At 35.6% G+C, this 27123-nt stretch overlaps 1 protein-coding gene across 1 annotated transcript in view; it reads right to left on the bottom strand.

Annotated features, from left to right (window-relative positions):
* Positions 1-1808: 1808 nt before the first annotated feature.
* Positions 1809-27123, bottom strand: part of LOC124540718 (protein enabled) — a 58791-nt gene continuing 33476 nt past the window's right edge. The window contains exons 3-15 of the mRNA XM_047118399.1: positions 19029-19194; positions 17323-17478; positions 14646-14761; positions 13343-13532; positions 12578-12672; positions 10698-10809; positions 9414-9464; positions 8160-8360; positions 7015-7206; positions 5971-6073; positions 5585-5670; positions 4733-4853; positions 1809-4258 (exon numbers count right to left, since the gene is read on the bottom strand). Coding sequence (XP_046974355.1) covers positions 4230-4258; positions 4733-4853; positions 5585-5670; positions 5971-6073; positions 7015-7206; positions 8160-8360; positions 9414-9464; positions 10698-10809; positions 12578-12672; positions 13343-13532; positions 14646-14761; positions 17323-17478; positions 19029-19194 — 1618 coding nt within the window. The 3' untranslated portion in view covers positions 1809-4229. The remainder of the gene's footprint in view (positions 4259-4732; positions 4854-5584; positions 5671-5970; positions 6074-7014; positions 7207-8159; positions 8361-9413; positions 9465-10697; positions 10810-12577; positions 12673-13342; positions 13533-14645; positions 14762-17322; positions 17479-19028; positions 19195-27123) is intronic.

The raw sequence follows: 27123 nt of genomic DNA, 5'->3' as shown, positions 1-27123 counted from the left end.
AAGGGTAGGTATTTACAATAATCCGAGTGACTACGAAAACCATCAATTAGTATAAATTGAATTACATACGTCTTGTGGTAACCTTAACTAGAGCATCACTTACCACGCGCTTACAACATTACCGCCACACATCAAATATATATACAAACATTTAAGCCGTAGATGACAAAAACATTAAATTAATTAATAAAAAAATCATCTTAATATCATACAAAATTCGTCACAAACAAAAATTTACTATAATCTTTTAAAGAATGAAACTTATATTATTCATGTACACAAAAAAATCAAAACGTCTCAAATAAAAAAAAAAAATAGGCGAGCATTCACGATCTTAGTTATACATACATTTAATTACAGCGGTAATATTTTAAAGCCATTATTTGGATACAACATACAAATCATTTAATAAAAAAAAAAATTAACCATTCGTCAAACAAACATACAGCATTAATAATTAATTACACAAATTAGTATAAGAGGCGCTAAAAATAGTGCGCGGTAGTGCAACGGCCGAGTCAGTGAGGATATAAAACATATCTCACTATATATATTAAATTTACAATTAAAAACATCGTCGATTACAGAGTAAAAAATAAAAATATTATAAAAAATGCTTTTATGCGATCACGAAACGAAAAGCTCAATGTTAGGCGACTTCAAATATTCATCGAAAATGGCATTTTTTTTTTTTTAATCATTTACATATATGTATAAACTATGAATAAATACACAATCTTTGACATAATTGAGACCGATGAGAATAAAAAAAAAATTAGTATAAACGTCATTACCAACGTAAATTTGGTTAGTTTAAATTTTTAATACTATATTTTTTATCTTACACGTTATATTATATATATTTTTATATATATTATATATCACTAATGTATGATTTTATGAGATTGATCGCGTTTTTTTTAAATAAGAAAAACTATTATTGTTGCAAGTTTAAAACGTAAACGTTTAAAAATACGCATCTGACAAATGAAAGGGAAATAATAAAAATGGCCGACATTAAAGTACAGAGTTTCTAACAAATATATTGTTAAGGAAACATAATTGAAAAGAATGTTGCCATTAAAATATAATACATAAAGTTGTAATAAATTTATGTGTAGTCTTATGTAGATTAATATTATGAGTACAGAAAACACTACAATAAATGCCTTTCTTTTAAGCTGTTTAAATTATATTTTTTTTGTCACTTTAAAGCATTGCGTTTTAAGCTGGCAACAATAAGACCATTATAAATGCAACGTCAGTCAAATAAAAACTGGAATTAAAATATGCTATATCAGCACCATCGTTCTAAATTTAAAAAATAAACGCATCCAAAAAAGTTTTCATATATTTATCCAAATATAATATTTAGAAAATGAAGAATAGAGCCGTTATATTTGTTCTGATGTTGATTAGTTAGGACGCCGGATGTGATGATAAACAGGGCCGGATTTGTTGAATAAAATCATTAGTGACGCTTTATTATTAAATAAATAAGAGTATGCTCTTTTTCGAGCTGACCAAAAAACGTTTGTAAAAAAAACTTTACAAATATTTAGCCAAATCTTTCAGATAACGATGCATCCACTCTTTGCATACTGAATTCGGCCCTGTTTATATAGTTCAAATCAATAGAATTTGTACGAAATTTTTCTTTCATATTTTTAAAGTGTAAGTTAGCAGTTAACAGGTAATGAATATGAATATGTTCTGAACCTCAAAGGGAGTGGAGACCTTAGCCCAGCAGTGGGATATTTACAGGATGTTTTTGTTGTTGTGTAATGTTAAACATTAACAGTAACATTAGTTTCCAATTAGATCCAAAACCAAACTTGATCCATCCGAATAATTAAAAAAAAAAATTGTCACTGACAAATTTACTGATTAGATTTTTTTTTTAGGCTTATACTGATTTGACATATAAGAGCTACATAAGTGAAACAAACGACATGTGATCAGCAACATGATTAAAACACTCAAATTATCATTATCTGTGCAAAATTAAATCAAATATATAAAAAAAAGATAAATTTTGTATTGGTTTATGTACGCATTCTATTGAAAAGAACTATACATGTACATATCGTCAGATATTTGTGAACATAGTTTAATTACAAATTAGAAAAAACAAATCCTCAACTTTTTAAAATTGCATTCACAATTATCCAAAGATAAACATCGAAACGATCAATGATATATTTTGTACTATACTGTTTGATATTATCTATTGATGCATGAAAAAAAAAAGTTTAAATGTCAATTAAAAAAAAACTGTCAGTTTTTTTATGGAATGGTATATCAGTCAGTGAATTACTTACAACTAAAATGTGACGTTTATTACAAACACAGATGTAGCCTGAGACGAATACTGTAACAACTCTACTCTCACTGATTATATAAGAAGCATTACAATTAAACATATACTAAAAACGCTTTGAATTCTTTCAAATCAAGCTTATATATTTTTATTTTCATTATCAATTATTGTAATGCTTCTACATTGAAAATTACTTTCAGAAATTGTGACTCATAATAAACGAATATAATCATATAATTCATATTATTTCCTCGTTCGTCAAAATAATATATATGACGTCATAAATGTCAATAAAAACAAGATGGCTACGCCGACGCTTACAAGTCGATGATTTCCAAACTTTATATTGACTTGTACTTCAATAAAACCTTCATTACTTGTGATACAATTACTGTTTTGTCGGATGAAATCAAAGTTTCAAAAGCGCTGTCTAGCACTTAAATCTAGTTTGGCCTATATCAGCAAAACATTCTAAAGCTAAAACCATACGCAGTATTCCGATAGATTCTGATGAGTACTCCTTCAAATATATTTGCGATTTTAACCAGAACTAAAATGCGAAAATTTTTTCATGACTTTCCATAATACGTTATGTATTTAAAATTATGTAGGTGATATTAAAAAAAAAAACTACGTTCTGACTTTTTTGGTACTAATAATTAATACGTATTAAATTCATGGAAGACAATTTACTGCAAAAGCCAACTTTAGAATAAGAAACGAAAATAAAAAAAATAAAAATTTCATCCGACAACCGTAAAGAGACTTGCTTTAAATACATTCACTTGTAAAGTACTTACTCCTCTAAATTATCGGTTAATACCAACACAGATTACATAAAAAAATATATATAAACAAACACCAGTAAGAAAAAAAAATGATTTTTTATATCTTCTGTGTTGCCATTACCGTATTTAGTCAATAAATACAATAATAATACTAGATATAACTTGACACTAGTTGATTATAACACATATTTTTTTATTTAGAATACTATCGATTTCTGAAAGATTTGAAAAAATAATACTTTTGTTAGTATTGAGAAAAAAATACAAAGCATTAGAAAATACAAAAAAAAAAAGATATATAAAAGACCATATAACTGTCTTCTTAGGTGAAAATTATAAATATATATAGAATATATCGTTCAGAAATCAATAGTAACCTTATTAATTGTATATCGTCTTAAAATCTACGTACACGGTAATACATATCCGAATAAATATTTTTTTTAAGTATAAAATTAAAAAAAAACACAACTTGCTTTATGCTTCATTACTCGTGCGCAAACTATTCCTTACAAAGAAATCGTCGCCATCAATGAAATCACCAGTTTCATATGGCAGCACTATCGTTGTTTTTTTTTAACTGGCAACTCTAAATATCAATCACAATACTCAGACGACCACGACACTGGTGAACGGATGTTTTTTAAATACGAGAGGAAATATCAAGATCCAACTTTGGGGCATAAGCAATCAGCTCTAGGATCTCAATTTTTTACTACATTTTAATAAACACTTAAGACATTGTATTTTTAATCTGTAGCTAATGATTTAATTTCACAGACTATACATCAAAGTTTACCATTTATGTGTCCGTCTGTCTGTCACAGCCGTTTATTTAGAGAATCAGAATTTTAAACTGAATTTGTGTTTCTTTTTTTTTAATGGCATATCTATCATTCGATATTGAAGTAGTTTTAAGTCGATATACGACCTCTTTTTTTCGATCATCTGTCTGTTTTTGTAACAATTTCTGTATAAATGAGCATATATATAACATGGTATCGGTATATTGTAACTTCACATACAAACTTGGTGTTATACAATTCAACGTACTTATGGACAGGTGGTTTCTTTGTATATGTATATAAAATCGTTCACCGGTGGTGTCTGCGCCGACTAGCTTACCTGCGGGCGAATTCCACCTTTATGGCTGAAAAAATAAGAACCAAATTAATTAATTATTAGGTATGCGATTTGCATATAGTATTTGCTAGTAGTAAGTACTACTCTGCTACACTATGTTTTATATAAAACTAATAAATCTTTAATTATACAACACTTAAATTTAACTTATCGAAGACTTTATAATACATATAAGCATTAGTTTCATGGCGATTTGGCGATTTAAGCAATATCAATCAATCAATCAAAATATACTTTATTCAAGTAGGCTTTTACAAGCACTTTTGAATCGTCATTTAACAACCATTTTAACTGACGCTACCACCGGTTCGGAAAGTAGATTCTACCGAGAACCGGCAAGAGACTCAGTAATTACTCTTATTCTACATTTAATAAATTTTCTTACGGCACCAATGTCCATGGGCATTGGAGACCATATACCATGAGGTGGCCTTAGACAGGCCTCTCTGCTATAACAAGAGGCTTAATAGTGTGCACTGACCGTCTAGTATCTCCCGCTTCATCTGACCCACTTGCGTTCGTATCTCGCGCATGACGTCCTGCTTGAAGCTCTCCCAGTCAGCGGCGCTTGCGCAACCGTTGTCATTGCCGCCGTTCACTTGCTATGGAGACATAGATATAATTAAAATTCATAATTTTAAAACAATACATAAGATAAGTACTTTTTTCAAACCTTGTTTGTTTTGTTTATTTTGATTTAGTCTGATTTTGATTTAGTAAAACTATTAAACAGTTCATGATTTAAAACAAATTCAATATTACTATAATATTACAATGCGAAAAATAAATTGTGAATTATTGTAATCAGTGTATATTATGAGTTTAAAAATGGTTATTTACTAACGAAATTTGAAAATAATACTTAATTTATTCAAAAATCAATAAATAAAAATGTATTTGTTCAAACGTTTGTCACGTGATACAAAACGCTCCTGATTGGCCGAGCTTATGATGAAGTCACTTTCTTGTAAACCTTGCTTTTCTACTATATGTACCACAGATTAAAATACAGTAGAGTGACGTCACCGACCCCATTGCAGCGCCATATTATCCAAGTAGCGTTTTCGCGCGTTATTTAAATATGGAATTTTTAATATGATATTTTTCGGCTAATATGTACTAGAAATTAAAAAAAAACTAATTTTACTGGGTTCCTTAAGCTCTACTAAATAATATAAAATGGATCTTAAAAACCAGTCAAATAGCCTATTTAGCAGGAGCATATTCGACCGTACCGTTTCACCGCTGGTGGGTTATTCATGTAACGGAATTACTAATAACAAATCAAGACCACGTAAATCTGGAACATTATAATATGTTAGCATGAATGTACCTTGAGGATGGTCTCCTCGCTGGCGGAACCGAAGCGCTTGCGGGCGGAGCGCGGGGACTGCGACGGCGCCGCGCACTCCGTGTTCGCTGTAACGCATGCACGGGTCAGACATCCGACTACCGTTACTGACAGATCTTTAATGACTTTTGGCAAATTTAATTGCAAAGTCATTATGTATTTTTCCATAAGTATACGAATATCAATTCGAATTTTGAATTGTCTCGAAACCAATAGGATAAATAAAATAACATTATTTCTGATGATAAACAATGTAAAAAAAGATCTTCAAATATATATGAATATATTATAATTCTATTGCAGATATATTTTTGTTAAAGAACATGAGAGAATGGTAAGAAAAAGTATATATGACGAATAAAACATACGTGTGTTGCCATTACACGCGGCTGGCAGTCGATGAGGCAGTGTCGCGGATCGCTCCCAGGACTTCATTGGTGTGGAACTGGCCGAACTCTCCGTCGAAGATTCCTGAAAGGATAATATATGACGATGAGAATTAAGAATACCTACTTCGTTTACTTCTTTATGTGAATTATGAATTTAAGTGAACTATACAATGTCCCTAAAAAAGCCGAGTTGGCCCAGTGGTTAGAACACGTGCATCTTAACCGATGATTGCGGGTTCAAACCCAGGCAAGCACAGCTGTTTCATGTGCTTAATTTGTCTTTATAATTCATCTCGTGCTTTGCGGTGAAGGATAACATCGTGAGGAAACCTGCATGTGACAAATTTCAAAGAAATTCTGCCACATGTGTATTCCACCAACCCGCATTGGAACAGCGTGGTGGAATATGTTCCAAGCCCTCTCCTCAAAAAGGGAGAGGAGGCCTTTAGCCCAGCAGGGGGAAATTTACAGGCTGTTACTTTACTTTACTTTTATACAATGTCCCTTACATTGAAAATGTGCCAACTTCGTGAACTAACATGTCATTGTCCGCAGAAATTTTTAACTTTGCCGTTTAGTAAATTCAAATCGTTTGTAAAAAATACATTGGTAGAAAAAGCATATTATTCGATACAAGATTTTATAGATGATAAAAAATCTTGGAGTTAATACCTGTTGACTTCCAAGCAGGATACATTAATTTAAATAATTGTATTTAATAAACATGGTAACTACTGAGTTTCTTGCCGGTTCTTCTCGGTAGAATCTACTTTCCGAACCGGTGGTAGCTTCACTTAATTGTAAAATGACGATTCAAAAGTGCTTATAAAAGCCTACTTGAATAAAGTTTATTTTGATTTTGTCATGTTTCTCAGGCCAAGTTATTTACTGTCATGAAATAAGTGTGAGTTTCGGATGTTCCTGGCGCATAACATATAAGAGGCAAAGTTAACGGCGGGCGTTGTAGATAGCTTGAGAGTTGAGAGGTCAAATGTCACCCGCGAGGCCGGGCAGGCAGGCTACCTCGTTGCGGTCGAGGTGCGCGAGGTGGGCGCGGCGTCGCGCCAGCGTGCGCTGCATCTCGTGCATCATGCAATGAAGGTTGCCTCGCGCGCCGCCCGACTCGCCCGCGCCGCCCGGCGGTGACGCCTCGCCACCACCACCACCGCTACCACCACCACCACCACTGCTACCACCGACCGTCGTCTGCTGTTGCTGTAAACAAACAAATCAAATTTAATTCCTACGTTCAAGTCCATGATTTTACGTTTTACAACTTTAAATTGAGATTCTCTGTAATGTAATGTAAAATATGTGTACTTGGTGGTAGGGCTTTGTGCAAGCCCGTCTGGGTAGGTACCACCCACTCATCAGTTATTCTACCGCCAAACAACAGTACTCAGTATTGTTGTGTTCCGGTCTGAAGGGTGAGTGAACCAGTGTAACTACAGGCACAAGGGACATAACATCTTAGTTCCCAAGGTTGGCGGCACATTGACGATGTAAGGAATACTTAATAATTCTTACAGCGTTAATGTCTATGGGCGATGGTGACCACTTACCATCAGGTGGCCCATATGCTCGTCCGCCAACCTATACCATAAAAAAAATATATATATGTGACGTAACGTGCGTTTATTAACCGACGCCAAGAACATACAAGTTTTTTACTCCTATTTCGGTGTACACGCAGTCACTTCTTTAGACTCAGTACCGCAGTTTTGATACGACCATGTCTCGTCTGGGCTGGTCGATTTAATACATGTTATCAGGGCCGGATTTAGGGGAGGGCAACCGGGGCAACTGCCCTGGGGCCTCCACATGAGAGGGGGCCACAGTTTACAGCAAGTTAACAAATACTGAGATATAGTCAAATTATAATAATGTTACTATTTAATATTTTAAAAGTTACCGATACAAATACGAAACAATTCATAGCTTACTGATTGAAATAAAAAAAACTAATTAATTCATAATTATATAATTATTAGGGTGTTCACGCTTCTGTTTGTCTAAGGCCCTCAATGCTTTGTGGCCCCGGGGCCTCCACACCTTTAAATCCGACTCTGCATGTCATTGACAAATTAGTAGACATTGTATACTTATTTGGCATCATAGCCTCTAGTAGTGTTTCTATCGATCAATGTAGCGTTCAATTACTCGCATACCTTGGCCTGTCTCTTCAGTCGGGCCTGCTGCAATTGCGCGGCGAGTCCCGTGGGGTCAGCGGCGGGGGGCTGCGGCGGGGGAGGCGGGGGCGGGGGCCCGGCGGGCGAGGGCGCGACGGGGGCCTGCGGCTGCGGCTGCGGCTGGGGCGGTGGCGGCGGTGGTGGGGCGGGGGCCTGCGCTGAGGGTGCCACTGGCTGTTGCTGGAAAATCATGGCAATTAGTACGGGACGTTTCGGAGTCGAGATGGCCCAGTGGTTAGAACGCGTGCATCTTAACCGATGATTGCGGGTTCAAACCCAGGCAAGCACCGCTGATTCATGTGCTTAATTTGTCTTTATAATTCATCTCGTGCTCGGCGGTGAAGGAAAACATCGTGAGGAAACCTGCATGTGACAAATTTCATAGAAATTCTGCCACATGTGTATTCCACCAACCCGCATTGGAACAGCGTGGTGGAATATGTTCCAAACCTTCTTCTCAAAGGGAGAGGAGGCCTTTAGCCCAGCAGTGTGAATTTACAGGCTGTTGTTGTTGTTGTTGTTCTGTTGTTTCGTAAGACTGGGAGAGTATGAGTTTTATGTGAATAAGTAATTGAACGCTAACTCAATATTAAAGTCTATTTCTATTACTGGTTTAGTACTAGTCCATATCTACATATGTTAACATAAAATATATATATATATTTTTTTTTGTTTTTTGTTTTCTTTATTTTTCGTTTTTCTGTTATATTATTTTGTTATTATGTTTATAAACGACGATAGCATAGGTCAAATAATTTTTTTTTTTAATTGTATAATATATTTTAATTTCAACTTTAAACAAATATGTTGACACGATACACTGTGAATGTTATGTACACTTGTAATCGATGTACATATCAGAAGTTGTTTTTCTTTTTTTAGATATTGTGTAAGCCATCAATTAATATGTATATTGTTAGTGTACTTATTAAATAAATAAATAAAATAAAATAATTACATAAATGCGAAAGTAAATCTGTCTGTGTATTACTCCTTCACGAGTAAATAACTGAGCCAAATTTGATGAAATTTAGTACTAAGCATGCTTTAACTCCAAGGAAAGACACGAACTAATTTTTAACATCTAATACTCGGTTACCACGTCAAAAGCGCGAGCAAATACGAGCAACTGTTTCACCTAATTATATGTCTTTTAAATTAAAAAAATATCATATTTACCATTGGTGGTGGTTGGGTTAGGTTAGGTTAGGTTAGAAAAAATATCATATTTACCATCGGTGGTGGTTGGGGCGCCGCCGGGGGAGTGGGCGGAGCTATCGGGCCCTGGAAAATATAAAACAATCTCAAATATCGTAAATAAGTTCTAAATCAATCATTTACCACTGCTATTCAATGATGGTGATATCATCACCACACTTTCGACGAATCGTAAAATTCTAGCGATGTACACACTAATATTTTTAGCAAGTCACTTATATATACCCCCCACTGGGGAGCCTTTAATATGTTCTACATACTTTAAAATTGTATAATTAAAATATCCAAAAGTGTTTTTATTAAAAAAAAATCGGATTAGAAAATAAATACCTATGAGATTTTATCAAATTTTGATACAACATATTTATTTATTTTAAATAATCGACGACCTCCGTAGTCGAGTGGTGTGTACACCGGTTTTCATGGGTACGCCACTCTGAGGTCCCGGGTTCGATTCCCGGCCGAGTCGATGTAGATTACCATTAGTTTTCTATGTTGTCTTAGGTCTGGGTGTTTGTGGTACCGTCGCTACTTCTGATTTTCCTTAAAACAAGTGCTTTAGCTACTTACATTGGGATCAGAGTAATGTATGTGATGTTGTCTCATATTTATTTATATAAAATAATATATAATATATACCCTTTACTGGAGAGCACTTATATGTTCTACATACTTTAAAATTGTATAATTAAAATATCCAGAAGTGTTTTTATTAAAAAAAAAATCTGATTAGAAAATAAATATGTATGACATTTTTTTCAAATTTTGATACAACATATTTATATTTATTTTAAATAATAGCTTTGTTATAATATATGAGACAAACAACAAAAAAAACCCGCTGAGTTTCTTTCGCCGGTTCTTCTCAGGTCGGGGTATTTTCTCTTCCGAACCGGTGGTAGTGTTTCAATTGACCATCAATAAGAAAGTGTAATGCTTCTATATTGAATAAAGTTATTTAAGTTTCAGTTTGATAATAGTTTAAAGTAACCTGTAAGTTTCCCACAGCTGGGACAAGGCCTTCTCTTCCATTAAGGAGAGGCTTTTGGAACATATTCCACCACGCTGTTCCAATGCGGGTTGGTGGAATACACATGTGGCAGAATTTCGATTAAATTAGACACAAGCAGGATTCCTCACGATGTTTTCCTTCACCGCCGAGCACGTAATGAATTATAAACACAAATTAACATATATATATATAGTGGTGCTTGCCTGGGTTTGAACCCGCAATCATCGGTTAAGATGCACGCGTTCTAACCACTGGGCCATCACTCGATAATAGTTTGTAGGGCTTACGTTGGGCGGGGCGGGGGGCGCGGGCGGCGCGGGCAGGTTCTGGTGCGGCGGCACGGGGGGCGGCGCCGGAGCGCCCGCCGCCGACAGAGACATGTTGGGCGCCATCGGAGCACTGCGGACAGGTTGGGTGACAATTAACACGTGTCTTCATCATACTTATTGAGATGTACTTGTGATGGTGAAATGTGTATGAAGCTAATTAGATTCTTGTCGGTTCTCAGTAGAATCTACTTTCCGAACCGATTGTAGCTTTATTTGAATTATACTTGAATAACGAGAATTTAGATATTTTTTTCATTTCGGGAGAATTGTGAGAATATTTTATTTGTGAGTTTGTGATTCCTTTCCTATGTTATATGATAATAAATTGTCTATGTATCGAACAAATGGTTCACCTTTCAGGTGAATAATTATGATTTCATTGATTGCACATGACGTAGATTGGTACTGAAGTAGTGATGATAGTGAAAGATATGACTTGAATAAGTAATGATGATAGTGAAAGATATGACTTCCAATAGTTAAATCACTATGGGGTAGTGAAATAGTAACATAAAAGATCAGTCAGTCAATTATAGTGGTAAATGAAGTTCACAGGGGTAGTATTGGAATGTAGTCGGCGGTGGTGAGTGGTGGATAAGATCAGTCAGTCCATGGTAGTGGTAAATAAAGTTCACAGGGGTAGTATTGGAATGTAGTCGGCGGTGGTGGGTGGTGGCTTATCCACCACCCACCACCGCCGACTACATTCCAATGTAGGTGGGTGGTGGATAAGATCAGTCAGTCAATGGTAGTGGTAAATAAAGTTCACAGGGGTAGTGTTGGAATGTAGTCGGCGGTGGTGGGTGGTGGATAAGATCAGTCAGTCAATTATAGTGGTAAATGAAGTTCACAGGGGTAGTATTGGAATGTAGTCGGCGGTGGTGAGTGGTGGATAAGATCAGTCAGTCCATGGTAGTGGTAAATAAAGTTCACAGGGGTAGTATTGGAATGTAGTCGGCGGTGGTGGGTGGTGGCTTATCCACCACCCACCACCGCCGACTACATTCCAATGTAGGTGGGTGGTGGATAAGATCAGTCAGTCAATGGTAGTGGTAAATAAAGTTCACAGGGGTAGTGTTGGAATGTAGTCGGCGGTGGTGGGTGGTGGATAAGATCAGTCAGTCAATTATAGTGGTAAATGAAGTTCACAGGGGTAGTATTGGAATGTAGTCGGCGGTGGTGAGTGGTGGATAAGATCAGTCAGTCCATGGTAGTGGTAAATAAAGTTCACAGGGGTAGTATTGGAATGTAGTCGGCGGTGGTGGGTGGTGGCTTATCCACCACCCACCACCGCCGACTACATTCCAATGTAGGTGGGTGGTGGATAAGATCAGTCAGTCAATGGTAGTGGTAAATAAAGTTCACAGGGGTAGTGTTGGAATGTAGTCGGCGGTGGTGGGTGGTGGATAAGATTAGTCAGTCAATTGTAGTGGTAAATAAAGTTCACAGGGGTAGTATTGGAATGTAGTCGGCGGTGGTGGGTGGTGGATAAGATCAGTCAGTCAATTGTAGTGGTAAATGAAGTTCACAGGGGTAGTATTGGAATGTAGTCGGCGGTGGTGGGTGGTGGATAAGATTAGTCAGTCAATTGTAGTGGTAAATAAAGTTCACAGGGGTAGTATTGGAATGTAGTCGGCGGTGGTGGGTGGTGGATAAGATCAGTCAGTCCATAGTAGTGGTAAATAAAGTTCACAAGGGTAGTGTTGGAATCTAGTCGGCGGTGGTGGGTGGTGGATAAGATCAGTCAGTCCATAGTAGTGGTAAATAAAGTTCACAAGGGTAGTGTTGGAATCTAGTCGGCGGTGGTGGGTGGTGGGTGGTGGGTGGTCGGTGGTCACCTGTTGGTGCGGTGGTGGCCGTGCGGCGCGGGCGCGTGAGGCAGCGTGTGCACGCCGTGCGGGGGCGGCGCTGGCGCCGTGCTGGCCGTCGCCGGCTGCAACGGGGACAGTTATTGCTTAGTTATAACACGTGTTACAGACATTCTCTATTAGTCAAGGCGCATATTAATGCGAAACAATTCCTATTGGTAACTAGGCAAACAACGCTGAATATTCATGAGCTTAATTTGTGTTTATTATTCATCTCAAGCTGAATGGTGAACCAGTAAGATCTTGTGCAACGTAACCGATGATCGCGGGCTCAAACCCAGGCAAGCAGCGCTGAATATTCATGTGTTTAATTTATGTCTATTCTTCATCTTGTGCTCGGCGGTGAAGGAAAACATCGTGATGAAACCTGCTTGCGTTTAATTTCACAAAAAATCTGCCATCTCTGTATTCCATCAAACCACATTGGAACAGCGTGGTAGGATATATTCCAAACCCTCTCCTTAATGGAAGAGGAGGCCTTAGCCCAGCAGTGGGTAATTTACGGGCTCTCATTTTTATGTATGTTCTACCAACCCGCATTGGAACAGCGTGGTGGAATATATGGCAAACTCTCCCAAAGGGAGAGGAGACCTTAATCCTTAAATGGAAAATTTCCAGGCTGTTCTTGTTGTAAGCTAACTAACTACGATTACATATCAATGTGCGCATGTGTGTGTGTGTACTATACAAACTCTATTGTTTGACAGATTAATAAGCGTCATGTCTCCTTACAACGACCGCCGGATGATGATGGTGCGGCGCGTGATACTGGCTCGCATGCTGATGCTGTTGAATAGGCTGGTGTTGTTGAATAGGCTGGTGTTGTTGGATAGGCTGGTGTTGTTGGATAGGCTGGTGTTGTTGATGATGGGGCGCGTGGTACTGCGGCTGCTGCAGTATCGCTGCATCTTCGCGCGTCATCGTTCTGTAATTACATTAGAAACAACAAAATATTAAAAGTTAGGAAAAGTGACAGAAATGGTGATGTCATCATCATCATCAACAGCCTATTTTTGTCCACTGCTGGACATAGGCCTCTCCCAGTGCACGCCATTATATTGGTGACAAAATATTAAAAGTTAGGAAAAGTGACAGAAATGGTGATGTCATCATCATCATCATCATCATCAACAGCCTATTTTTGTCCACTGCTGGACATAGGCCTCTCCCAGTGCACGCCACTGTGGTCTTTCTCCGGCTACTCGCATCCAGCTCCTGCCTGCCGCCTTGCGTATTTCGTCACTCCACCGTGCCTGAGGATGTCCTACACTACGTTTGCCGAGACGCGGTCTCCACTCTAGTTTGGTGATGTAGTTGTTTATAATTCAAAAGCGCACACTATAGCTTATTAGAATAATGTATAATTATTTAATATAGATTTTGAAATGTCATATCCAATTCTTATAAATATAATTGACATTTTTTTAACCAATTTCAACACAAGTGATTTGTAGCACATTTTAAAGTTTTTGGTCTCATTGAAATTGTAAGAACTGGAAGTATTACTTTTTTATTATTTTTTTATAGTATGAGGGTTGGATTGTTTTGATATCACATATCGAGTTCGGCCAGTTTATTTATCAATCAGTTTGTCTAACACACAAAGGATATTGATTAATTCTAGAAGCTAAGAATAATACGAGAAGCTGTTGTGCTATTCGGAGGTTTTCGCAAACAATACTATTTTTTTGTAAGTTAGTTACTGATGTTACAAACTTGAATTACACATTCATATTATATAAAACATAACATGAGTAACGAATGATTAAAGCATCTCATTCCTTTTCAAGTATATTGAATTAAAATTTCAAGTAATTTAATTCAAATATTCAACATCGTTTAATGTTGTCTTAAATTTTCGATTTCGATTATAATACATTTAAATAAAACTAGTTATTACGGATTTTAATCGCGTATCGTACGGTCAGTCTACCCGTGACCACGAACGCTGTAAAGTGCTCGAAACGACGGGATGTCCTAAATAATTAATAGACGCGATTAAAATCCGTAATAACTAGTTTTATTTCAATATCATTACCTGTAGCCCATATCTTCATCGTAGTGGGTGTTATTGTGTCCGTTGTAGGGCACGGGTGGGTTCGGGGGCTGGGGGGGCGGTGGCGCTGTGTTATTGACGACTTTGTTCGCTAGGATCTGAAAAATATCAATGAAATTTCATTTTTGATGACAATGGACAGTCTTTATTATATTATTTATTAAAATACTTCAATTTTTGACATATAATCATTATAAACCTACAAAACGTTTATTTTATTTATTTATTTTTTATGTTGGCGGACGAGCATATAGGCCACATGGTAAGTGGTCACCATCACCCATAGGCAATGACGGTGTAAAAAATACTAGCTATTTCTTACATCGTCAATGTGCCACCAACCTTGGGAACTAAGATATTATGTCCCTTGTGCCTGTAGTCACACTGGCTCACTCACCCTTCAAACCGGGGCACAACAATACTGCTTACTGTTGTTTGGCGGTAGAATAACTGATGAGTGGGTGGTACCTACCCAGACGGGCTTGCACAAAGCCCTACCACCAAGATATGTATTATGAGATGAGATGGCCCAGTGGTTGCAAGTTCAAGCCCAGGTAAGCACCACTGGATATTCATGTGCTTAATGTGTGTTTACAATATATCTCTAGCTCGGTGGTGAAGGAAAACATCGAGAGGAACCTGCAACCAACTCGCATTGGAGCAACATGGTGGAATATACTCCAAACCTTCTCCTCAAATGGAGAGGTTAGCCCGGCAGTGGTACATTTACAGGCTGTTAATGTAATATAAAAACATATATAACTATCAATAAATACACTAAAAAGATTGCTCGTCAACAATGGATTTGAATTTAAAATCATTTGTTAAAATTCAAGTGCCCTCGCTACTGAGCCATCTCGACTCGTGTATAAAAATTAAATAAGCGACGACCTAATTTCGTCTCAAAGTCATTGCTTTCGATCGAGTATCGTTTATTTGTTTATTTTTGTCTGTCAATAAGACCGGTATCCGTGTTTTATTGTGACAAATCGAATGTAGTGCCGCTGAATTATTATATACTAGTTGCCACTCGCGTTTTCGCTCAGATTTTCAGGTGTTGGACATTATAACCTTCAAAACCTTCCTTCCTTGAAGTTCAACATTCCAAATTCGAAACAACCATCATATCAACAACAACAACAACAGCCTGTAAATTCCCACTGCTGGGCTAAAGACCTCCTCTCCCTTTGAGGAGAAGATTTGGAACATATTCCACCACGTTGTTCCAAGGCGGGTTGGTGGAATACACATGTGGCAGATTTTTTATGAAATTTGTCACATGCAGGTTTCCTCACGATGTTTTCTTTCACCGCTGAGCACGAGATGAATTATAAAGACAAATTAAGCACATGCATCAGCGGTGCTTGCCTGGGTTAGAACCCGCAATCATCGGTTAAGATGCACGCGTTCTAACCACTGGGCCATCTTGACTCAATTCAAACAACCAAATTCAAAAAATCGAATTCGGTTTGGCCTTGAAAGAGCATAAGCTCCCGAGAACTTTCTCTTCAATTAATGAGGATATAAAGCAGTGACATTTACAGCCTTTACTTTAGCCTTATTTAATTGATAGTGCCTCTTCTCATATGTATTTTACAGTTGGTACTGTTTCTTAATGCCGTCTGTATCTAACTTTAGCATGCGCAAGGGGTCTCGTGATCCCCTTAGAGACAGAATGGGTAGGACTTGCTTTACTGCTGGGAAACCCCAAGCTAGGAGAAGGCAAGGCCCACATACATGACTATAAAAGTGAGAAAGGGCAGTCTTGCCAAAGGTGGCTGGCTCACAGTTAAAGACCAAGGCAATGCCTCCCTCTTCGCCTCTCTTTGTGTACAATCCTATAATTTACTATATACTTATCGCCTTTTCCAAGTACAAGAGGACAAAAGCTAAACAAACAGTATTTGACATCGTATACACGCGATATCATTGGTCGAGAGCCTGAATAATTTATCGACTACGATGTTCATTATGGATTTGACAGAAAACGGCGTTTTGTCAACGAAGCTGCTATCGGTATTTAGGGAAGGAAATATAAACTGGATATAACTAAGAAGTTATGTGGAACAGTTATGTATTAACTTTTAGTATTGTGCTATATAGATGAGCTTTTAGCAAATTGCATGGAATCCTTAATAATAAAATTGTTATGTCTGTTTGTAATATTAAACAAACCCTTTTTAACTAAATGCATATGTATGTATACACAATGCATATACCAAAGTATCATCATATTTTTCAATATTTATCCATCTGTTTGTTCCGTCTAATATCTGTAAAGGCTAAATTTTAATGAGACTTCCACTGGCAGAAAGCTAATGTAATATAGAGTAACATAAGCTAAAACAATAACACAACTTGTTTGGGTGATATACATGATTACTATTATATCATACAGGTGATCTATTAGCCAATTGCATGGAGTTCTAAATATAACATGACTTTATTATTGGTCTTTGATAGATTGGAATAGGCTATATATGTCATTTACATGTATTGATAAATAAAATCAAATAAGTTCAAGTAGGCTTTTACAAGCACTTGAATCGTCATTTAACAATCAAGTAAAGGTACCACCGATTCGGAAAGTACATTCTACCGAGAAGAACCAAAAAGAAACTCAGTAGTTATATACATATGTAGTAGTATAGTAACCCACCTCCAAGGTATGCATCATGGCTCTCGCGAAGCTGTCGGCGTCCTCCCGGCAGGAGAAGTTCAATCCGTAGACGTGACGCGCGTCGCGCCACTGGTGGAAGGTGGCCGTCGCCTGGTTGTACTTGAGACCGCGGACGATACCGCAGTTTATTACCACCTGAAATGTTTAATTAATACTATGTAGTCAAATGCATCATTCATTCGCATCAGATCATTGGGCATGAAACTTTAATCTCTTTATTTATTTCTTAATCAACAATCATATTTACTATTACTCTGATCACAATTTAAGTAGCTAAAGCACTTGTGTTATGGAAAATCAGAAGTAACGATACCACTAACACACAAGACATCATCAGACTCGGCTGGGAATCGAACCCGGGACCTCAGAATGGCATACCCATGAAAACCGGTGCACACACTACTAGACCAAGGAGGTCGTCGTAATCATACACAATAACTCAGGTTTTACTTTTTCATGTTTAGACATAAAAAGGTGAATGTTAAAAGTTCATATCTAATATCTATTATTAAAAAAAACGTAACAAATAAATTCTTATAAGCGTGAGTAAACGTAATACTTCATTACTAAAAAAGGATTTCGTCATTTTCTATGTTAGATATGTCAAAATAATACTTTCATTGTGCATTTATTACATTTATAACGGAGATATACAAAGTTATTGTTATTGTATATGTACAGTACAAAAGTCTGTCTTCTAAGAATTGCAATTATTAGCAATTCTTCGAGAGCTAATAATAGCAAACTAACTAAGTAGAGCGCAACTAATTGGATAGTTAAATGGAATTATTTTCATTAACGTAAAATAAAAAATTAAATATCATTTTATTGCAAAACTTTTTATCTTTTAAAACACTTAAAAGCTGTATAAAACCGACCAAGCTTTGTTGTATAAAATTAGGTTTTTCTTAAAAAACCTTATCTAAATATAAAACCCGAAAGAGACCGCGGCCGTTTCCGAGAGTCACGAATTAGATTTATATAAAATACGAGCCGACAGTCTCGACTTCGTTCGTGTCAAATAAAAAATGTATTTACTTCCTGAATATCGAATTCAAACCGAAACACCCAGAAACCCTTTCACAGACACAAAATATTCATCGATATTCGTCCACTACTTTAGAAGAAGTTAACACACACACCCATATAAAGAAGACTTACATATTAATATATTTAGACATACAATGCTCAATTCATATCATTACATAGTATAAAACAAAGTCGCTAACCGATGTCTGTCCCTATGCTTATATCTTTAAAATTACACCCCGGATTTGGATGCTGTTTTTTTAATAGATAGATTGTTTCAAGAGGAAGGTTCTTGTACATAACACATCGCTTAGAAAGAAAGACGGATAATTTTGAAAGTTTCTAATGAGATGTCATAACATCCTTTGTCGCAAGCCGGGACAGATCGATAATTTAATATTATAAAGTTATTAAATTAAAATATATGTAATATATTTTAACTTTCGTGTCGCACATCTGTTAATCTCATCTGACTTCACAATGTTAATCTCTTCGACCCGCAACTGACGTGTAATTTCGTTGTCTCGATCTCATCAACGAACGCACTTTAACATTATGACGTCACATGGGTAGAGATTATTGTAGTCACGTGACACTTGTTACATTCTAAAAACTGAAAAAAAAAAATCAGATTTGTTATCTGTATAGATACTCACTTCGTGATCGTTGAGTTTCCTGCCGACGACTCGGAAGGTGTTGTGCTGGGTGTGGTGGTAGATATGGACTTTCGACAGGCCGGAGCTCGAGCCTGACGGTATCCATCGCTTCATGGTGTCGTCGTACACCATGACGGATGCGCGCGCGCTGCTGATCGATTGCTCGCTGCGAACAATTATTTACTTGTTAATTAAAATAAATTAGAAAACATTTAAAACAGTAACACTTTAAATTATACCGTGAATAAAGAAGTGATTATTTCTCGTTTGTTTAAAAATAGTTGCAACAATTAACTAATTTACAATTAATTAATTAATAAATTAGTATGATTGCAAATAAACAATCAAATTACTTTATGAAGTTAAATTATATTCTAGAACATATTTATACTTATAATAATACAAAGAGGTAAAAATTGTTTGTTTATAAGTAATCTCCGGTAAATCCAATTAAGAAAAACACTGCTAGAATTAATTATTCATATTGTTGCGTTCCGAATTGAAGGGTGAGTGAGTCAGTGTTACTACAAACACAAGGGTCATAATACCTTAGTTCCCGAGGCTGGTACATCGGCATTAGAGGGACGGTTAATATTTGATGGTGACCATTTAGCATATCCATTTGACCAAAATCTCATCTATATACGATCGTACGACATCAAATTTTATAATTTCACTATAAACAAAATCCAGCAATTATTAAAAAATCATGAGTAATGAATACAAATTCGTAAAATCTCAAGTTAAACAACCTCAATGGTATCGATTCGGCCCCCGGGAGTTTTGAACGAGTGCTCCGTCGAGACGGGTTAACCAACCGTTTAAGATTTTCGCAAGTATTATGTAATCTACCCACGCTTGGTCGATTACGAGAACGACATGACAATCTTGAGCTACCCACGGCGAGGTAGACACCATTACGTCCAAGTATACTTAGATATATATTTGTGCTTGACCCTTTAAGTGATGTAAATGATATCAAAATAACAAGCACATCCATTCAAGTTAGATGTTACTAGCGGACCGTCCCTACTTCGCACGAGAAATAAGTTTATTTTAATATTTTTAACGTTAATTTATACATATAATAATTAATAAATTATATGCCTTAACTCGTGAATCACTCTGTCTATTAGTGAAAACCGCATGAAAATCGGTTCAATAGTTTTGAAGATTATCGCTAAACTGATAGAAGAACGCACTTTTGTATCGTCTTAAAGTCACCACTGATTCGGATTCTAGATTCCATCGAGAGCTGACTGTTTATATTACATAATTGACGCGACTTTATGAAATCTTTACTTTTTGAATACTGTATAATGAAATAAAATACGATTTATTTTAATTAAAATTCATAACATTTTATACATATTATGCCTCATCAAAACCAAATAGTTATATGAATTTGAAGTTTATTCACGATAGCATTATAACGAAATTGTGTGTTACTATATAATAGTTTAAAAACATACGGAGATATGTTATCTCGATACGAACGCAGATCAAAACCGATGGAACGATTTAGCCGTGAAAGATTTTGATTGATTTCAAAATGTTTGAGTATTTTCCTGATAATTTTTGTTACCATGGAATAGTTTCATCTCGCTTAATTTCATTTACGGCAAACATCAAAAGAAAACTGCGCAGGTGACATTGGAATACCGACAGTTTCGCTCTCTACTTCGCTTTCATAATCAGATGGGTCAGCAATCTGACACCATCGGAAGAAAATCGGCCGTAAGTCCAGCGACTACATAGACTCCGAGGCACGAGAATGTAAATATCTATGGAATAATCTAAATCTATTGAATTTATCTGACTCAGGATGACACAAGCGAATGCTTTTTGCGATTATAATTTCTTATATATCAGCACACATTTACAAAACAGAATAAAAACATATAAAATGCATTACCCTTTTAAGTTACGCCATAACTCAATAAGAATCAAGAAAATTAATTTAATAGTACTGGTTTCTTGTTTTAATCATGCAACGAGATAATGTCAATTAAGGCAAATATTAACGACAGGATATGTACGGTTACGTGAGTCAGTTTTAAAGTTTAAGCAACGCTGACCCGAGAACACGGAGAAAATGAAAAAAACAACGATCAAATCTAAATTGTTATATATACTAAGGACTGTAACGAGACAATCAAAGAAGTTTTAATTAAGGAACCAAATGGGTACTTTGATTAACAGATGGACAAATACTATTTGGCATAATATGTTCCACCTGATAGTGAGTGGTCACCAATGCCCATAGACGATAGCACTGAACCAATGGTAAGAAATATTAACCATTCCTTACATTGCTAAGATCTTATGTCCCTTGTGCCTGCAGTTGCACTAGCTCACGCACCCTTCAACCGGAATGCCACAATGCTATGTACTGTTGTTTGATGACAGAATATCTGATAAGTGGGTTGTACCTACCTAGACAGATTTGCACAAAGCCCTACCATCATCTACATCCTAAAATTATATTTTAGAGATATCCAAGCAATTGATGTTTTCAAAGTCCTTAAATCCTGGCGAAAACTTCATATTTTAATTATAAGAGATTAATCCACTGCTCTACTTCAATACGGCTTAGAGGATAAAATCGCAGAACTGATATACGCTCGTGTAGTTTATCTCACGTTCGTGATCAGAATCGATCAACTGTATTGTAAACACAAATTTTATTAGAATGTAAACCTTCAATATACACAGGATAATTCTTCCAACAAGACATAGATCACCAATTTTGCAACTATGAGGATACGCCAAAAATACTCAAAGGAATGTCGGGCCGTCTTTGATGCCAATTTCATTTGTAAAATATATAAAATACGATATTCCAAGACATGAATCTTAAGGTATTGATACGTCATTCAATAGCCTCTGGAAGAGCTGATAAGGAAGGAGAATATTCTGGGAAGTAATGACGTGTTGCAAATTTAAGGAAAATATGGAATTAACGTGATTCGTGTCTGATTCACGTGTTACACATATCCCCATTCGAAACAAATCCACTAATTCCATTTTACAAATTGAATAAAATTATCAAATATCTGAATTCAAAGAAATTTGTAAAATACACGTATCAAAATGACGTATGTCCAATGTGCATATTTCACGAGTGAGATACGAAAAGTATTCTATCAGAATCGCGCTGACGTTGAAAATATCATATAGAAATGCATAAGACTTTCAAAATTACAACAATCGAAGTCGATAGGCGTTAGAACTAAATTTACTATTAGAGCCTTAGACAGTTATCGACTCCGTACAATAATGCAATAAATAAACTCTCAGTCTACTGTGTAAGCTAATCATTATACAGTTTAGATTATATCAGTGTACACGAAGCTTAAGATCACGAGCACTTCTGTAACAATGCGAGGCGAAAGCATCGCTAAATCATCTGCCGTGTCATCAATAAAGAAAACTATATAAATATATATTATTAAACTACATTTCGAACCGATAGTACCTTAATGTTAAAGAATTAAAAGTGTTTATAACAACCAACTCGAATAAAGTATACTTTGGTATTGACTAAGTTAAATTTGTTCCATTTTTAAATGTTACAATTATTTGCAATAAAAAAAAACAAAACAGGCTTAAGTCTAAGTTTGTACTTTCAATAAAAGAACACAAGTATAGCAGCACCTTTAATTCAGGCTTCGCTTGATCACGCAAGTGTATTTGAATTTCGAACTTCAATCGCGCTCGACTTGACAGTTTTGTCATTGTCGTTTGTCAGTTATGCAACGTCGTTCGGCGAGGGCGGACGTGGGTCGATTGCTTCAGAAGGTCATGTATTCATACAATCTGTGTTTAGGTTAAACGAGATTGATTACTTTTTATTTGTTGTTGTATAATAAAAGCCAGCATCGTTAAATCATTTGTTTAATATTTCACTTTAATGGTTCTATCATAATCTAACGTTTACATAATACTTTTAGTGGATTACAAAGAACTCGAGGACGTACATGCTATTACTCTGTTTATTTACTATACTTATGTATGTATGGTTAATATAACTGATGAATTGTGTCAATGACTAAGTATTGGGTCATTACAATCATATGATAAAAAAATGACATGCATAAAATAAACTAGGGCAGCAGAGAATTGATTTAACGAGTTAATTGTTACGATTACAAATCCTCAACTCATGTAACAGTAAGCAATTAAGAACGGTTAATTAATTCTAATTACAATTGAGTAACACAATCGTATTACATAAATAATCCTTATATACATTGTCTAAAATCAACTATCTGTACACGATTAAATACTGATCAAGAATTCGTTTACACTATACATGAAAATATATATAAATGACATATTTTATACATAATACACGTGAAAGATTGACGCAAGAAGAATTACTAAGTAGTTTATTTATTAAACGAATCGTTATTCTACAACAATTTATTTCCACTTTAATTTTACTTCCGAAATACCGACGACAATTTCGTAAGTTGATCGATACAATTTTTTCGTAAAGCCATAGTGAATGTCATAGATTAATCAAGCTCTCTACCAATGACATCGCGTCAATTTACTATCAAATGTTTATTTGGCTTTTTTCCTGTTATGGTTGGAATAGAGTACACACGTGATCAAGGTTGATGAAGTATTTGCGTTATTAGGAAGGGATAGTTAATATTTCTAACAGCGACTATATCTATGGATGGTGTCCCCTTTCCATCAGGTAGCTAATTAATTGTAAGCTACCTTTTGATAAATTCCTATAAAAAGATCTGGGATAGAATAAAAGGTGAAAGCAGGTTTTTTGGTAACGCTATAAATCTATCTTAATCCTTAGGATCGACTTCATTGATTTCAATAATCTTTTAAGTTTTCTAATAATTGGAAATCTTCCAATTTCCTAATAATTCATCCGTTTGAACGAACCTTGTTCTTTCAAACGGATGAATTATTAGAAAACTCAAGAGTTTTTACAAATTAGCAATTTCTACTAGGTTTATAAAAGAGACTATAAGTCAATAAAAAAACATAAATTTGCACTCGAGTAAAGCTGCGCGAATCTCAATTAATTGTAAATACATTTCTATATAGTATTATTCCATACTTCTTTTAGCGTGTGCCTGCCCGGTTATGAACTTCCGTAATCTTCTTCGATTACCTATTCACTGGACCATTGCCAAATATTAAACGTTTACAGAATGTTGTTAAATACTGTGGGCGGTCAAGTTAATTTTTTTATCAAATTTAGGTAAAAGCCAAAAAGTAAGACTCGAGTGGGCAGAAAGGTGCCCACCACATGTCCATATACAAGATCTCGGAAAGTTATAAAAAAAGTTACATCATTCGAGACCGAAGGATTCCTATACGAGATATTTGTTATTTTTTAAAATATTCTAAAGTATTATATTTGTGGATCGTGACTTTATGTATCACTATAAGAATATGTATTCTGGATTATTTATATGATCTATATAAATATTTAAAAAAAAAGTAAAAGTGACTCTGTCTGCCTGTCGACCAAACCGCTGAACCGAATTTGATGAAATTTGGTATGAAGCAAACTTGAACTCTAAGAAAGGACATACTTTTTTGCCTAACATATGATGATCAACCCTAAAACACGTACAAATCCGCGACTACTCGTACTAAATTATTTGATTATTGTATTTAAAAAACCTATGTAACTGATTGTCAGAAGATAGTAACGACTGAGATTATAGAAGACTTCTTATAATCTACATTCCGAACCGGAAGTAAATTTAATTTACTTTAACCATGTGAAACTACGATTCAAAAGTGCTCGTAAGGGCACGAAATACAGTCAATAATCAGACGTATTAATTCCATCACATTGCTCCTCTAAAACGTATATGTCTTACTTAAAATTTCATCACTATAAAGTTTCATAACGACACAAGCACGTGACGGATAAAAACACATGAAAAATTAAACGGTGCTTCGATTCGGATTTACGTGTTCTATCAACAGGTCACTCGAGACACTTATACTGCTCGTAAATATCACATGGCCGGTAAAAAGGCCACCTGATCAGAACGCTACTAACTGGTTATATAATTCATGAAAATTCCATTATTTACGACCTATTTCTATCACGGGCGGCGTAAAGACAAACAAACAAATTTGACATTGGATTGACGTAATATTGGCTGACGCGGGGAGCCAATATGTATATATGATTATATAGTGAAAATTGTTTGTTATGATCGTGAAATAATTGAGATTATTGTCGGAGATGTTTTTTCGGAACCATAACGTCGGATGAAAAATTAAAATTAATATAAGTAGTTTTTTTTTATGGTATAGGTTGGCGGACGAGCATATACAATGACGCTGTAAGAAATATAAATTATTCCTTACATCGTCAATGTGCCACCAATCTTGGGGAACTAAGATGTTATGTCCCTTGTGCCTGTAGTTATACTTGCTCACTCACCCTTCAAACCGGAACACAACAATAGTGAGTACTGTTATTTGGCGGAAGAATAACTGTTGAGTGGATGATACCTACCCAGAGGGGCTGGCACAACCCAACGAGATAGATCAAGATAATGTTGTCCAGTTTTGTACATCTTAAATAAAGTTAAGTAAGTTAAGTAAGTTACAAAGGTCTTAAATTAAGTCCACGATGATAGACTTTCTAAATACATTCTGTAGTTTATTTAGTATCAGCATTGCACCCGTGCGAAGCCAGGACGAGTCACTAGTATTATAAATAGAGATATATATGAGATTAATCAAGAACTGGTTGTAGTGAAATATAGCAGTACTCTTATCAAAATACATGGATTGTTTAAAGGTAAAACTTTACTTCTTCTTCGAATGGGCTAAAGATTGACAAATATTTAAAACTATTACGCAATTATCATTAGTTCGTACAATGAGATACATCACTATTATTCAAAATAACAAAACAAACAAAAACGAAAGTTGGTCAATTGAGCGGTTTGTCTGTAATCAATTTTATTATATTAAAATTATAGTCTCGACCGAGTCGATTTCGATTATAACAAAGCTTTCACCATAATTGAAAGTCGAGATGGTCTAATGGTATGACACCGGTCCTTTGTTGAATTTATATCAAAGAGAATAGAATAACCTTTACTTTTTAGAATATTTCGTTTATAGGGCTTTGTGCCGCTCTCAAAAGTACCGCCCTTAAGTATTAGGTATTCTACTGGCAAACAGCAATACTATTGTCATGATTCGGTTTGAGGAGTGAGTGAGCCAGCGCAATTACAGGCATAATAACTACTTAGCCCCCAAAATCAGTAAGACAATCGCAATCTATATTAATATTATAAATGTGAAAGTAACTTTGTTTGTCTGTCGCTATTTCATGACTAAACCGCTGAACCGAATTTGATGAAATTTGATATGTAGCAAAGTTTGAACTCCAAGAAGGGACAAAGGCTACTTTTTTGCCTAACGCATGACAACCAATACGTTAAAACGCGAACGAAGTCGTGTTTGACTACTAGTGTCTTACTCTTCTTACAGCACTGTCTCTGGGAAGCGGTGAATCAATGATCAGGTGACCCATTAAACAAGCCAAAACAAAAATTATTTCTTGGTTCTCCTCATTGACCTATGATACCACCGAAAAACTTTTCTTGCACTTAGTGTAGTACCCATTCATTAACGTAAGACCGTCTGTAAGTTAATCCTACTTAAATCATGCAATGTATGTTAAACAATTATATTCTAAGCCGAGCGACAACAATAAACATGTACTGTAAAACTATCAATAGGTACCCACGACACAAGAATACCTAGAGTGGGTACCACCGGACATTTCATTGTATAATGTTGTTTTTTGTTAATAAATATTTTTTCATTTTCATTTGCCAGTACCTAAAGCATACTATAAAAATCTATATGCACGTATTTTTTCAATTACATATTATCAGATAGAGATGATAAAATCCGGAATTGTAACAAACAAACAAACTTACTTTCACATCTATAATACTGATCGAATTGTCAGCTTCACGAAAACGCATTGAAGACATTCAAAGATAACAACAGTTCAAGTTATAAATACAAAAACAGTCAGACATAAAATTAAAATATAATTACACCACAAAACAAT

Source organism: Vanessa cardui, chromosome 26 (assembly GCF_905220365.1).
Source record: "Vanessa cardui chromosome 26, ilVanCard2.1, whole genome shotgun sequence".
NCBI lineage: Eukaryota > Metazoa > Arthropoda > Insecta > Lepidoptera > Nymphalidae > Vanessa > Vanessa cardui.
This window is presented reverse-complemented; position numbering and strand designations above follow the sequence as displayed.